General features: G+C 46.3%; 1 protein-coding gene across 1 annotated transcript in view; it reads right to left on the minus strand.

The window, feature by feature from the left end:
* Window positions 1–4,190: 4,190 nt before the first annotated feature.
* Window positions 4,191–15,888, minus strand: part of DDRGK1 (DDRGK domain containing 1) — a 180,770-nt gene continuing 169,072 nt past the window's right edge. The window contains exons 8-9 of the mRNA XM_069632243.1: window positions 9,799–9,847; window positions 4,191–5,214 (exon numbers count right to left, since the gene is read on the minus strand). Of these exons, the coding sequence (XP_069488344.1) occupies window positions 5,042–5,214; window positions 9,799–9,847 (222 nt within the window). The 3' untranslated portion in view covers window positions 4,191–5,041. The remainder of the gene's footprint in view (window positions 5,215–9,798; window positions 9,848–15,888) is intronic.

Here is a 15,888-nt window from a genome sequence, read left to right on the forward strand (position 1 = left end):
TCGAGCTGCCTGGCGTAATGGGCCCAACGTTTAGTGGAGCGGTCCTTTAGTGTTTTAGCTTTAAAGACCTTACACGCTCTGCAATTAGCTTCGGGGTGATCCCTAGGCAGACAGAGATTACAGGTGTTATGCTTATCTACCCAAGGAAACCTACGGTTGCACTTGGGGCAGAATTTAAATGGAGTACTCTCCATATGTTACTTTATGGCAGCGGGCGAGTATTCTGTGCATATGGTCCGACATCCAGTGGTAACCGCAGAGTATTGCATCTTGTCTTTCGGGGACCGAATGGGGACGTCGGCATAGGTGTGTCTTTAACACTATCCCTATCATAATGTGTATTGTACCCAAAATCCCTGACGCGCCGAGGTCCCTCTGATTGTATTTTCTCTGCCATGAGGGAGCCCAAGGCTATTGTGAGTGAGTACATAAAGAGAGAAAGTAGTAAGACGTCTATGTTCCTTCCATCTGACCGGGGAGGAAGGGTGGGCGCATGTGAATCTAAGCAGATACAATCATCAGAAATGCTATTACGGTGAGTAATGCAGGTCTTCTGATGCTTGTTATTCTGCTTAAAATCACATCTGTGCATAGACTAGCGAGCAGTACCCAGAGTTGGAAGTGGGTTGTGAGAAGCAACAGTAGTGAAAAGATGTCTTAATACTGCTTGTCCCACCTGAGAATCAGATCTAGAATGAGTGTCTAGGCAATAGTGTTTTGTAAAGGTGTGTACAGAACTCCAGGTTGCCGCTTTACAAATGGATTCAAGAGGAACATTTGCAATGAATGCTATGGAAGCCCCAGTGTCCGAGTACAGTGTGCTCTAGGCTTGAAGGGCAGTTATCTCTTAGCCAGAGTGTAACATAGTGTAATGCATTTGACAATCCATCTTGAGATAGCTGATTTGGAGACAGGGTCCCCTTCTCTACCAGCTGCCACTGAAAAGAAAAACTGGTTAGTTTTTCTCAGTGGTTTTGTTCTTTCCAGGTAAAACATGACTGCCCTGCACACCTCTAGTGTGTGTAGGCTTTTTTTCGGCCATGCTAGTGGGATTCTGGAAGAAAGTGGGTAGTTCGATTGATTGGTTCACATGGAACTTCGAGATGAATTTAGGTGCAAATCTGGGATGAGTGCGCAGAATCACCTTATCCTTGTGGACTGTAATAAAAGGGTCTAGAATCGAAAGGGCCTGTAGTTCGCTAACCCTTCTAATGGAAGTGGTAGCCACTAGGAAGGCCGTCTTAGAAGTAAGGTCTTTTAGACTTGCTTTATGCATTGGTTCAAAGGGAGACCCCATGAGTCTGGTCAAACCCACATTTAGATCCCATACGGGAGCTGGGTTAGAAATGAGGGGGGTGAATTGTTTTAAACCCCTCCATAAAGGCCTTAATAACAGGTATTTTCCACCACAACACTTTCTATTATGACGTAGTGTAGGCTGATAGAGCAGCTAGATGAACATTTAGGGAATTAAAACAAATGAGTTAGGTACAACACAATGTGTGTAGGCGAGCAGTCAATGGGATTGATGCCCTTGGTTTTACACCAGATGTCAAAGCGTTTCCACTTACTGGAATAGCAATAACGCATGTTAGGTTTTCTAGCCTCCCTGAGTATGTCCATGCATCTCTGAGGGAGTTGAAGGTGTCCAAACTCTATGACCTCAGGAGCCAGGCCGCTAAGTTCAGAGTTTGCAGGCATAGGTGTAGTGTCTCCCCTCCGTCCTGAGATAACATGTTGTACAGGCAGCGTAGACTCACAAGGGGGGGGGGAGAGGGACATTTCCATTAGATGAGCGAACCAGGGTTGGCTGGCCCACATGGGGGCCACTAGAATCATGCTAACTGATTCCTGGTGCATCTTGTGCACTATCTTGTTGAGTAGGGGAGTCGGGGGGGAGGGACAAGCGTAGACACATTTCCCTGACCATGTTATCCAGAGACCGTTCCCCTTGGAGCGGTTCTGGGGGTACCTGGAGGTGTAGTCTTGGGTGTTCTCCTGAGTTGCGAACAGGTCGATCTCTGGGAAGCCCCATTCTGCGAAGACATTTGAGACGATGTCTTCGTGTAGACGCCATTCGTATTCTATGGGCAGTGGGAAATCTCTGCTGAGCACGTCCACTAGAAGATTGAAGTCCTCCTGGAACATGTTGGGACAGAAGGAACATCTTGTGTTTGAGAGCCCACATCCAAATGTTCTGGGACAGCTTGATAGCCCTGAAGAGTGTGTCCCCCCCTGCTTGTTTAGGTAATACATGGCTGTGGTGCTGTCTGTCAGGACCAGGACTGTCTTCCCCTGTAGTTGTGTTTGAAAGGCTTTCAGTGCTTTGAACACCGCTAGCAGCTCTAACAGATTTATATGGTTGGATGCTACTTGTGGGTACCACATTCAATGCGCAGCCAGCTGAAGCAGGTGAGCCCCCCACCCCGTGGGAGATGCGTCTGTCATGGCTTCTACTGCGGGGGTTGTGAAAGTATTCTCCTTCAAGAGGTTTTCCTTCGACCACCACTGCAGAGCGAGAACGAGGGCTGGCGAGACAAATACCAGATCTTCCCATTGTCCACTGGCCTGACACCACTGGCTGTTGAGCCACTCTTGCATGAGACGCATGAGCAGCCGCGTGTGGGGAACTAAGTAAATGCATGACGTCATCATACCGAGCAAGCACATGGCCTTCCGTACTGTCACTTCCCGACTGGCTACATATTGACGGATCTGATAAAGCATGTTCTGAACCCTCTTTTTGAATTGTTTCTTGTAACCATTACTGAAGATGTAATAACTGGGATCAATCCTAACTGAAAAATGTTGTTTCCGTGTCCCGTGGTGTGGCGAAGTAGAGTAAAATAATGCTGGATATGCCCTGATTTGAGAGGCACCTTGCCGAAACACGTGTAATCTATAGGGCAATTTAATTAAACCTTCCTATCACATAACCCTACCTGGATTCAGCCTTATTTTCTTCTGGCGCAGTAATATGGTGCAGTCACAGTAGCTTGTTTTTTGAGTTTAACAAACGGAGTCGAGGAACTCAAAGTCTCCGTTCTATGACACACCAATGAGACAGCGCAAATTTTTGCAATTAACCAGGTCGCAGAGGCATAAAGTGATATCGACCCAAAAGTTCCTTCACATTAGTCAGAGTATTCTTACATGTTGGTATACGTGCAACCAAACAACAAAATAATTCCTTACTTTAGCATTGCTAGTTTTAATGGTATTGAGGGATAGTCAACCTGAGTAACCTTACATGGTGGTGTGTAGTTTGGGTTGGCCAAGCATTTGTGCAGCAGCAATACGATTTCTTCTTGTGACAGGAGGATTTTACTGGAATTAAGGGCAAAGCCAACAAGACAATGCGTGTACATGGGGATACTGGCACATTTCTTGTGGTATCACTACTATGCATAAAATCACTAGACACGCACAGAGTTGGCTGGTACATTTGGTTGTAAGGACTTGGGAGCAAGACGCAGCCCTCTTGTTTCTATGCTAGGTGAAAGATGTAAGGTTTAATTAACACAAACTTCTATCTTTCACCTAGTGCAGTGCATGGTGTGTCCCTGCAGCAGCATGATCATCATGGACATTGCGCAATCATAGTGGTCCAGGCCTGCCCGGAGTGTGGCGTGGCCCGTGCTTTGTTGCCGAGCCTGGGGGCAGAAAGGCCTTAGCAAGGCTTGTAGAGGGGATCCCCACATATGGTGCTACGCCACACGGCAGAAAGTGCAGTAATGGAACCATTGTGAGTCGATTTTCTTATTGAAGTAAAGTCATTAGGGGCAGCACTCTTGCACTGTTACTCTACGACCATCATAAGATGCGTTACCATGTGTAGCATTGAAATAGAAAAAGGTTAATATGGGTGCAAAGAGGTGTAGAGTGGTTGTGGGCTGATGCCGCAAAGCAATGCGGTAATACGATCCAGCAATATTGTTGAAGTACAGGATTCATTAGATAATAAATGGGCAGGTAACTTCTGCTGAGTGTCGGGAGCTCAATCGACATTTCATATGAAGAATTTGGTTGGAACATTTCCTGTTAAACTTGAATTCTAAACACTTTTGTATTATCTGCCAATGGACTGTACCCGTCTCATTTCCATGGATGTAAAATGTCATGATTCCAGTTGCCTAATATAGAGAACATAGAAGTCATACAACACAACCAAGACCATCATAATGCCAAGATTATCATAATTCCAAATTTCTTTTATTTGAGAAAATGGTCAGAAAGAAATAGGTTTGCTTACTATTCAAATAACATTCCATAAAAATACACTGTACAGTACAACCGAGAATGGAAATATGTACCTATGTGTTTGCCTTCTTAGGGTTTGTGATACCTTTTGCATAGGTTTGTAATACCTTTTGCATATTAAGAGCACGACTTCGGAAGGGGAAAGGTTTAAGAGGAAAATTGGAAAAATCGGTCTTTCGTGCCCTTTCGTACATGTACAATTCCAGACAATTATAAAGCAATATATAAACAGGACTATGCTTAGTAATAGGCACTCTGTACACGACTACAAACTTCCATGTACAACATACTTCTTTTCAGTCCAATTTTAGAATATAAGGTAACAAATTAAGAGAAAAGTGATTTTCACCGAATGAAACATTTCAGGCAAGTGGAGAAGTCACCAATAAAGGTGTGCTGGTGGACAACTTAAGCCCCTCTGTAATTCCACATCTGATATTGTTAACCCCATTTGTCAGCTCAGTTCGTATAGGGACGATTCTGGTGCCCTTTAGCAAACTGAGACACTTATCTGTCAATGCAACCTTTATCAAAAAGCAATATTATATATGAGGTGAACTAAGTAAGAAGAAAATGACCTCCTTTTATTATTAACGTCTCCATAAAAATCGACCCATTTCAAGTAATGCTCATGTGTGACAGATATTAAAGCCAATACATATTTCCATCATTTCATTTTGGTCTGAAAATAAAAATCATTGTCATTTAATTTGTGTTTCAACAGGCATGGCTGATTCCCCCGATTGGTACTGGCCCCCTTGCAGGGTCCTGCAGTCCGCACTCATGCCACTGACTGGGTTCCTGCTCTGGTCTCAGGTTTGAGGTTGATCAGGCAGTTGCTTGCTTGAGCCAGCTCTGTAATGGAGACGCGACCTCTCTGACGGATAAACTGAGCCACAGCTGTCAGCTCCTCTGGAGTGATGTAGATGAACTTTCCTCTGTCATCTATCACACCTGCAAAGACATGTATTACTCAATTACGGATCTAAAAACTACAACAAAGTTTTAGGAAGATAAAAAGGACTTAAAAGCAAAATCATAAAAAATGTTTACATTTGTGATTTTTGATTATTTTTGGTATATATTGAGAGGAAACCAAGCTTTGAGAAGCAGTGTCATGCTGTACATCAGAGGTTAATAGAATTAAATGTCAGTGGGTAAGGTTACAACAAGGCAGTCTAACATCATAGTTGAGCAACAGGAGCAATAAGTGGTGTGAGGTGAGTAATCTGGGGATGGGGTTGTTGGTGTAACAAGGCATGAAGAAGGGACTCCTTGATGATAAGGATCTTAATCACCTTTCTGAATTGCATGATAGTGGGTGCAAAGTCCAACATTGATCAGCATGAGGTTCCACAGGTAGATCGAGGAAGCCTGATACCTATAGATTTGCACTTTTCCAGCTCTAATATGACCAGATGCTGGCTGCTTGTGGAGTGTTGGCCAACAATGTCGGTGACCTTGACAGTCAAGTAGGAGGGATTGTGCAAGTGACAGTATCGTAAGTGGCACCACTGGCCTTGAAGGTAATGCATGCTTGTAGGGGCAGCCCAAGTAGCTCAACGAGTGTGGGCGTAATATGGTCAAATTTGAATAGGCCCTCGGACTGCAGCATGGAGGACACTTCTTAGTTTAGGCTGGTCAGTAGAGTTTTGTCAAAGTCCAGCTGAGAAAGGATAAGGGTCTGTTCCGTGGATCACAAGATATTATGTGGAAGTAAGCAAGCTAGTTGGAACCATGTTGTCTGGGTTTTCTTTGCAATATGCATTTGGAATAAGAGATGGTGGTTAATGGGAAATCGCAGGAACTTGGCACATGGGCCTAAGTCTGCCGGTAACCCGCTGGTGCCTTTCAATGAAAAATCTGCCTGTAGGGGCAGAACTATCGGCAGGTTAGGCCCCATAACATTCACTGTGACAAAGGCATTAAAAAGGCTAATGGCCCATTTATGTTTACATGAGGAACTAAGGACTTGCAAATTACAAAGAACAGACACCAAATGCAAACTTTATTTTGGATTCAACTCACCTCCATGGACTTGTAGTTTGAAGATGATAGGAAGGTTAACAAATTCAGGAACTTGTGGATCAATCCAGTACAGATTTAATAGCAGAGACCTTGAACAGACTCTGACCTCCAGACACTAACAGAGCAATGAGGCACCCCCCAGAATGTGTCTGCTCTATTAAAATAGTCTATTAAAACAGTCTTTTGTTCTTAACAATAGATGTTTTAGTCGATACCAGAACTCTAGCAACTCATGTCATTCAAATGAAAAAAACACAAAAATATATTTTAAGTGACAATGGAAAACATATCTGTGGGCCTCATTACGACCACCATGGCGTAAACTACGTTTACGCCATGGTGGTTGGCGGACTTACCGCCCCATTCCGAGTTTGGCGGGGCGGTAAATCCCCAATCCCCATTTACCCTTCCCCATTCCCATTTTTGCCTCATAGGGCATAATGGGAGTGGGGAAGGCGTTAATTACGCCACCGTAAATTACGGTGGCGTAATTAACTCCATGGTCCCTTAGCGCCATGGATTTTAACACCTGCTAAAAGCAGGTGTTAAATCCGCCATGGCGCTAAGGGACCTCGTACTCAGGCGGTAAGGGTCGGCGCTGTTTACGGCGCCGTAAACCCCTTACCGCCTGAGTTGTAATGAGGCCCACGTTAGCATGGTTTGCCTGATTGAAAAATAAAAATAGATCTGAATTCAGATGAACAAGGAAGAGTACATACATATCAAAAGGATGCATTAAAACACATGATAATTATTAATTCACATATTTTAATAACTCTTACATGCAGTCACAAGAATAAAAAGGGTGTCTTTGGAATCTGAACATTCTTGCAAATCTGAATGTATAATTCTTATTAATATCACATGTGTGCGTCAGGAATGATAAGGGTAATATATATTTCAGTCCAACTTTGATTATACATTCCTAGCGGGAGAGTAACTTTATAGCTAACTCATCCTCCTATGACAAAGATAAGTCAATTTGACTGAAGCGGGTTGCAGGACATGAGTGGGTGTGAGTAAACAAAGGTAAACCATCACAAAAATACTGCTGCATCAAATGGGTAGAGCCTGCTTGGTATTTAAATTCATACATAGGAGAATAGCAGAGATTTGCGAAAGTGGAATAGGAAAAGCCTGCCGGATAGGAAAAAACGAAGATTTTGATTTCAACTCGATATAAATGATGGAAAGTCTCCATATATCACCTTTTCTAGATGGGGCCAAAGGCAGAGGTATTTCCAAAGACAAAATGATATTACCTTAGAGGTTTTTTTGGAGCTGATTGACAGACTGAAAGGAAAAGCCTACCCGGCGGTGATGTCCAAAGCTGATTGTTGTCCCTACCTCTTGTGGGCATTAAAAAGATAACCAGAATTTGCCGCAATAATCCCAGAGCAATTACACAATTGTCCCGAGCCATTGAAGAGGGGACTGTGCCTGTAAATTAAATATTTAAAATAGATAATAGTATAGTCTGAAATTGTGCATGGCACATTTGTCTCTGGCAGTAGCAAATGACCAATTTACACCCTCGATTTTCAGAGGAGCAAATTATATCTGGGTTTGGGAGTGTGTTCAAGATCACAAAGATTTGCAGGGCTTGAGAAACGTGTTGCCCTGTGAAAACGTTATTTTACACAAAATAAAAATGCTGGCTAAAATAGGAAAGGCTGTTAGTTTCTCCCTTTCATCTCAAGAGAATAATGTCAATTTAAATAACTGTCAGTTTTCCAAATAGCATTGCCTATAAATAGAAGGATCCAGCCTTAAGTGGACACCAATTAACATTAGTTTGCTTCTTCCTCTTCCAGTTAAAATTTATAAACTCACATTACATTTTAAGACATTAGGCTGTTTCTGCTCTACAAAAGAAATGCTACCTGGTAGTGATTTCCAGAAATGGTAACAGGGAAACGAGTCAATTCTAAAAACCAGTCCACAGCGCTGTCCATTTGCTTAGAATATCATATACTTGCAATACAACTTGTCCCCTTCTTATTAGTCACCGTGGATTTCTGGTACAATCTGATAAGTGCACAGTAAAATTTGTTTTTATTTGAAGCATTTAGTTTCAAGCATCCACACACATAAGATCACATTTTTGTATGCACTATTTGTTTACATTTGTTTATATATCTATGGATTTTTATGGGAATTGGAATGAAGACAGAGACAAAAAAAGGCAGGTTGCATTTTCTTTCTGTAAGCTAGCTGCCCGTTTTTATGTGTAATATTGTTGGTGACTTCCTCAAAGATTGAAAGTTAAGAGACCGCCTTAAATTTCTTTATTTTATTATTTTAAATAAAAACAGAATATTCAGCTTAAAAACAGCCTGTTTCTTGTCCCAACTTTTGGGGTGAGAGTGTCATGGTGGAGGGCATTAGATCAGTACCATATCTCTATAATACATCGATATACATACCATAGATCGATTTCATTACAATATGACTAAGCAGTTTAGACTAAACTGCCCCTTTATGGAGTGGAACCTAACCTGATTAGCATATGGCTTCTGCTTCTGTAATGGCAATGGCATGCAAATAATGGTACATAGAGGATTGCTCAGAGCAAGACCAATGGTTATGATCAGTCAAAACCTTCCAATCATCCACTCCTCACTGTTCGGTTTGGTCTACGAATATTGGGGCATCAACACTGAAAGTTGAGGCAATAAGGTTGTGCTTGCAGGAGGAGCACAGCGTAAGGTCTGACAACTATAACGTCCACAAAAAAGGAGACTATAAAGTTAAAAAAAAAGAAAAGAAATTGAAAACTAGAGAAGTTAACACCCAAAAAAGGAGAAAAGGTAGGCATGGAGACAGTCTGGAAAGTTGCGCAGAACATGACAGATACCTTGAGTGTACATAAAAGGGCTAGAGAGGGGAGGTGAAGAGCATGTTTTGGCTAAGGTATGGTTGCGGTACATGGTCACATGCTCTGAGTCTCTTTAAGCGAAACGCTGTATTCATTCTCATGGTTTTCAGAGCATGTGTCACTGTAGGACCAGAGGTGATGTGGGTCACATCTAAAAAAGATGTTTCATCCAATGTAGGAATGGTAAACTGATGTGGACCTCTTGCTCTCCTTACCTAGTAAAAGATGCTGCTTCGCAGACACATTTAACTGATAACTGACGTACATGACAGAATAAATGCCAATCATTTTGGTGCTGGACTGTCCTTCAGGTGAAATCAGACTAATATGCAAATGTATATTTCTCCTGTCAGGGCACAGCAGGCTAAATGGGTACTGCAGACCCTCTTGAGTAGGCACCATATCATTGGACAGTTTATTTGAACGTAGTTATTTCAGTAGAGGTGCCATCACCATTTTGTAAATCTGGATTTGTACTCCAACTCTGCATTGGAAACTAAGGTCTACATATTTTGAAAAAAAACCCCTGAAAAAATATCTCAAACAAGGAGTACGGAATATTCCTTTGCGTGCAGTAATCATTGAAAATTACTCCCAAACGAGGACATTAAACACTGTTTTGTGTACAATACCTGTTAATGTACCATCAGCGAGTAGCTCCTGTATCCTGTTGATAGCATCCTGTTGAAATAAAAGGATTACAGATGAAATGCCAGGTAAAAAGAGAAGGGCTTAGTACAGCATGTGCAAACAGAATGTATAGTAATATCTAATATTAAACTCAATCTTCTTTTTAGTGTTCATTTACCTCTCAGGATCCCACACTTCAGGACATATTTAAGAACAAACTCCTTATTTTGCTGATATTTGTAGTTGTTCCATAATGGGCCATGTTGAAGAGGGATGGGGAAGCCTACTACCCCCTCCTACCAAATTCATGACTAGGAAGAAGGCCAGAAAACACTGCAATCCCCCTTTCTATTTCGAACGAATTGCCAATGAACCCATGATTGACAAGTGTGTTGAGAGGTATCCCCTCAGCCAGCCATCCCGACCAGGGGACATACAGATCCATCCATGTGTGGATGAAGAGCCACAGGCCACGATTAAGGACACCTGTATGGACATCTTGGACTAAAAACACCAAGATGCCACGTTGCTGACGTCGCTAGAGATACCACGACATAGCAGCGTTAGACATGACGCTCACGTGCCATCCGCACTTAGGGACATAATCACAAACTGGAATACATGAAGAACACGAGCGTACAGTTCTATAGTTAGAGGTCAGACACACATACATACTGTCATTGCGTTTATTATTTTGCCAAATTATTTTGCCAAACACAGCAACACAGAAACCGCAAGACAAGAGATCCTGAGCAAAGCTTGCAGATGCTTACACGCGATTAACCCTATGTAACAGCAGGAGCACCTAAAGGACCTGACAGCCAAGTGTGACTGACCTATGGGAATATAGTAGTGTATGGACACTGTAGAAACTGCATTATAAGGTTTAGGAAAATTCCAGCAGGCCTCAGAGCAAGTGGCGAGCACAGCTGATTCAGGCTGGAAAGAGAGAAAGATGTGTCAGGCAGAACCCGCGCCACAGTCAATAAATACAGATGACATTATACCCAGATGGCAAAGGGACCAGCTGCAGAAAAGACTAACAAATCCTCATAATTCAGGGCTGCACAACTCAAATTTGTGGTCGCTGAACACGTGACACGGCTGAAGCAAACAATGAACAGTGATCAGTGGTGGGAAAGGAGGGCTGGTCCCAGGTTGCCAGACACAGATAGCGACAAGTATGCAACAGCATGCAACAAGTATTGCACCGGAAAGGAGCGCACTCCCACAAGCTAAGGTGGTACACACAAGTTACAACGCAGGCACATATCTCGTTCTCATTACCTTGAGGAGGTACAAAGCGAGCGGAGAAACTTTGCAGATCCCAGGCCTGGGGACGTTAGCTGTAGCCAATCACAGTTTAGTACCCTAGGGGTGGGTAGCAACGGGCAAGAACCAATGGTAAGTTCACAACACTGCAACAATGTTATAGTTAGTGACTTGGTGATGGAACAGGCCAGACACATGACATGCGAGGGCTAGTAGAGTAACATCTATTATGTCCACTATAGGTGTTAGAATACTCAATACCCAATCATTTGGCCGATAGGTTTTCCGGAGAAGTGCCCAGGTTATGACGTCATGCTGATGACATTTGGAAGTAAAACCGGCCTGCGAGCCGAGGAAGAGCAAGATGTGCATGGATTTCTCCTGTTTCTGTGCTGATCCCTGTTGGTTTTGCCTGTAATAAACCACAGCTTGAACTTGGCATTGACTAAGTCCTTCGTGTTTCCTGGGGGAGGGAGTTGGGCTCTCCAAGTCCACGGACTTCCAGTGTCCCCCTGGCATACCTGGGGGTCTTCCCCAACAAGTTGGTAGCAGAGTGTGATGGTTGGCTGCGCCGCCCGGAACCAGTGCGTCTCCTTCGCCGCTGAACCTGAGCGGCTGCAGGAACCTCGCATATTTCCAGAAGACAGGAAAACGTGTGCCCGCATAAAGGCCTTCAGGAGCCCCTTGGAAATCATCCTGCCCGAAGTCAGTGAATAGTCCAGGCAGACCAGGACGGGGAGGTGAGCGTTTTGAGGAGGAGTCGGCAGCCAAGCAGCGCCAGCAGACCACAGAGCATAAGTATTGACCCAGTCTAACGGCAACTGTGGGTGTGAGGGAGGGTATTGAGTACTGTGGAGTATTGTTTAGTATCGTCGAGTAATTATAAGTTACTCACCGTAGTGACTAACATACTCTTAGTCCTTAGTCCCCTTTCCTCCATACTGCATGGGCGTCCCTTCCAAGGGACGGGAGACGGAAGCTTTTTCACCAGAAAAATCCTTCTTCCCCTTCAAATTTAGAGGTGCATGGGGGTGCGGCCCTGGGAGCATGCACTGCCCTACGGCGCCACACCTCAGTCCCCATTGACGCGTTGACAATAGATTTAACATTGCCTAATGACACCAGTATTATTAGGGGGGGGGTGGTGGGACGTATGGAGGAAAGGGGACTAAGAGTACGTTAGTCACTACGGTGAGCAACCTATAATTACTGTTATGTCCCGTCCCCATTCCTCCATACTGCATGGGTGATTACAACTGAATGTAGCCCCAGGGTGGAGAGGAGACCCTCCTTAAGCAAATAGGTTCCTGAGAACCGCCTGTCCGAAAACCGCATCAGATCTAGAGCCGGCATCCAAACAGTAATGCTTGCAGGAAGCCGAGGGAGTGGCCCAAGTGGCCGACCTGCTTATGACTTGCCAAGGGACATGGCGCTGGAAAGCGATGGCCGTTGCCTTGGCCCGGACTGCGTGGGCATGCATGTTGGCCGGAAGCAGCCTGTGCTGGCCCTCATACACTTCTTTGATGGCCGAGACCATCCGGTGGGATATAGAGGCCTTGGAGGCCGGATAGCCTGATCTTGAGCCTCTGAAAGTGACAAACAGGGCGCCATCTTTCAGAAGCCCTTGGTTCTGTCCAAGTAGAATTTCAGGGCACACCTGACATCCAGGTAGTGCAGCACTCTCCGTGCTTCATCCTTAGGGTCGAAAAAGAACCTAGGAAAGACTATTTCCTCGTTCAAGTGGAAAGCAGACAGCACCTTGGGCAGAAATGTGCCGACTACCGACTAGTAAGGCCGTCTTGATGGTGACCTTCCTGATGTCAGCGGACTCCATTGGCTCAAACGTTTGTGCGCGAGTGCGCCGAAGACTATATTAAGGTCCCACACGGGGTGCAGCCTCTTGATGGGCGGGTAGAGCCTTGAGAGCCCCGTCAAATGTTTCTTGATGATAGGATTGGAGGAGGAGAAAACCCCCTCCCTCAAGTTCCTGTACACCCTGATGGCTGCGAGGTATGTACGGCAGGTGTCCACCTGCACACCGGAGTATGCGAGGTGCGCTGAGAAGGAGAGCACGTTGTCCAAAGTACATGCCAGGCGTCGATTTCCTTGGGAGTCTGCCCAATGGCAGAACCTGGTCCATTTACCTTTATACTGGGCCCTGGTTGCCTTTCTCCTTGCACCCTGTATGATTTCCAGATTAGCCTGGGGGAGGCTGAGGTGCCGCAGCGTTACCTGCTCAGGCACCACGCTGTGAGGGCTAGTTTCTGAGGCACAGTGTGGAAGACCCTGCCCTCCTGCTGCACCAGAAGATGTTCTGAGCCCGTCGGGAGATAAATCGGGGCATCTCCGAGAGGCTGAGCAGCTCCGAAACCCATGGCCTGGCCGGCCACCATGGAGCTATTAGAATGATGCTGAGTTGGCGAAACTCCTTGATCTTGCAAATCACTCTGTGAATCAGCGGAATGGGCGGTAAGGCGTAAGCCTTCATGCTGTTCCACTACAGCCGAAATGCGTCACCCAGGGAGCCGGGACCCTGTCCCTGCCAGGAGGCGAACTGAGGGCACTTCTTGTTGTGCCAGGTGGCAAAGAGATCCACCTGGGGAGTACCCCACCAGCTGAAGAGCTCCTGAATAACGAAGGCGTTTAGCTGCCGCTCATAATTGTCCGCTCCCAACCTGCTGAGCCTGTCCGCCTCCAGGTTAGATTCCCCCGGGAGGTGGACTACCGTGAGGTAGATGTAGTTTTCCAGGGCCCACTCCCACATGCTGATCGCCAGTCTGCACAGAGGAGGGAATCTGGTGCCTCCCTGCTTGTAGACGTAGTACATGCTGGTCGATTTGTCTGTCTGGATGAGGACAACCTTGCCCCTGAGAAGTGGTAGGAATGCTCTGAGCACTAGCCAGATGGGGTTCAGCTCCAACCAATTGATGTGGTATTCCTGCTCCTGTCAAGTCCAGGTGCCGTGGACCGAGAGATCGTCTAGGGTGGCTCCCCAGCCCTCGAGCGAGGAGTCTGTGGTGATGGTGGCCTGCGGGGTGGGCGGCCGAAAGGGCTTGCCCTTCCGTGGGTTGCAGTCCCTGGACCACCGCGGTAGGTCCGGGATGGAGGGACGTTGATCATCTCGGATTGGGAGCCCCGCTCCTGGTTCCATGAGGCTGCGAAGTGCAGCTGAATCCTCCTCATCCACAATCTCATGTGTGGAACGGCTAGCAGGCCCGTGCCAAGACACCCAGGAGATGCTGGTACCACCATGCCGAGGCCACCTCTCTGCTGAGGAAGTGGGTGGTGGCCCTCTTGATGGCCGAGATCTTGTCCTCCGACGGAAATACCTTCTCAGAGCATGTGTCCCAGAAGAGGCCCAAGAATGTCAGAGTTTGTGTGGGCTGCAGCTGCAACTTCTTGAGATTGAGCAAGAAGCCCAGATCGTGTAGTGTATGTATAAGGGCATGGGAAGAGTGGTGAACCGCTTCCGGGGTTATAGCCCTGACGAGCCAGTCATCTAGGTATGGGTAGGTGTGGAGGCCCTGCGCTCTTAGGAGGGCAGCCACAGTATTCATTAACCTGGTAAAGACACTGGAGCCCGAGTTGAGGCCAAAAGGAAGGACCTTGTATTGAAAATGGTAGCCCATGATCCTGACCCATAGGAAAGAACGATGGGACTGCCAAATCGGGACGTGTAGGTACGCGTCTTTCAAATCCAGGGAGCACATCCAGACTCCCTTGCACAATGTCTCTGCTATAAGAGCTGGCATAACCATCTTGAATTTATGTAGGGGTAAGGAGAGGTTGAGGGTGGAAAGGTCCAGCACAACTCTCGGGCCTGCCTGGTTCTTCTTCTGAACGGCAAAAATCCTGGAGTAAAAGCCAAAGCCTCGCTGGGAAGCTGGGACTTCCTCCACTGCCTGGCTCTCTATGAGCGACCGGATCTCCGCCAGAAGAGTTCCTATCCCAATTTGAGGGAGTGGAGGGGAGGAGGGAGGAGAGGCTGGGATGGGTCGGCAGTACCCCGTAGATTCTACAGAGAGGATCCAGGGGTCCGCGAAATTCTGGCGCCAGAAATATGCATGGAGAGCAAGCCTGCCCCCTACTGGAGACACGTGGACCCAAAGGGGCGTGTCATGCCTTCTTTCCCTCGAAGGCTGTCGCAGAGGGGTACTGGGAAAAGCACTTACCCCCCCCCTTTTTGTTACTTGCACCGGTTGTGAGACGGCGAGCAGTCCGGCTGCCTGGATCTCCGTTCCTGGAAGCCGTGGAACCCTCCATACGTACGCCCACTGTCGAGCGCTGCTGTGACTGGGTATACAACTTGGGCATGGTCATTGTCAAGATGGATAAAGACTTGGCTGTTTGTGAGCTGTTTTTCTTCCTCTCCAGCTCTTCGTCCGTGGTAGAGTAAAAGAGGTCCCCCCCCTCGAACGGTAGACTTAATATGCGTTCCTGGACATCCAGGTTGAATTTCGTTGCCCTGAGCCAGGCTGTCCTTTTCATGTCCGTGGAGCTACAGATGGTACGGCCAGAGGTGTAAATATGGGCCACAGTGGATTCTATGATGTCCTGCGCCACCAGCTTGGCCTCAGCCAGTCCCGCCTTAAAGCGTGATTGGCTCTGCGTAGGGAGTTCCGGGAGGAAGTCTGCTATTTCCTGCCATAACCTTTGGTTAGCAGCGGCCAGCATGGCATCGGCGTTGGCCTGACGAAGATGCAAGGATGCGTTGGAATACAACTTCTTCCCGTACACCTCCAAGATCTTCTCCTCCTTGCCTAGTAGCGTCGCTGCTGTAGAGGTCGATGACGAGTGAGGCTTGGAGTATAGTGATGCCA

This window comes from Ambystoma mexicanum, chromosome 6q, assembly GCF_040938575.1.
Source record: "Ambystoma mexicanum isolate Mex_15411 chromosome 6q, UKY_AmexF1_1, whole genome shotgun sequence".
NCBI classification, from domain to species: domain Eukaryota; kingdom Metazoa; phylum Chordata; class Amphibia; order Caudata; family Ambystomatidae; genus Ambystoma; species Ambystoma mexicanum.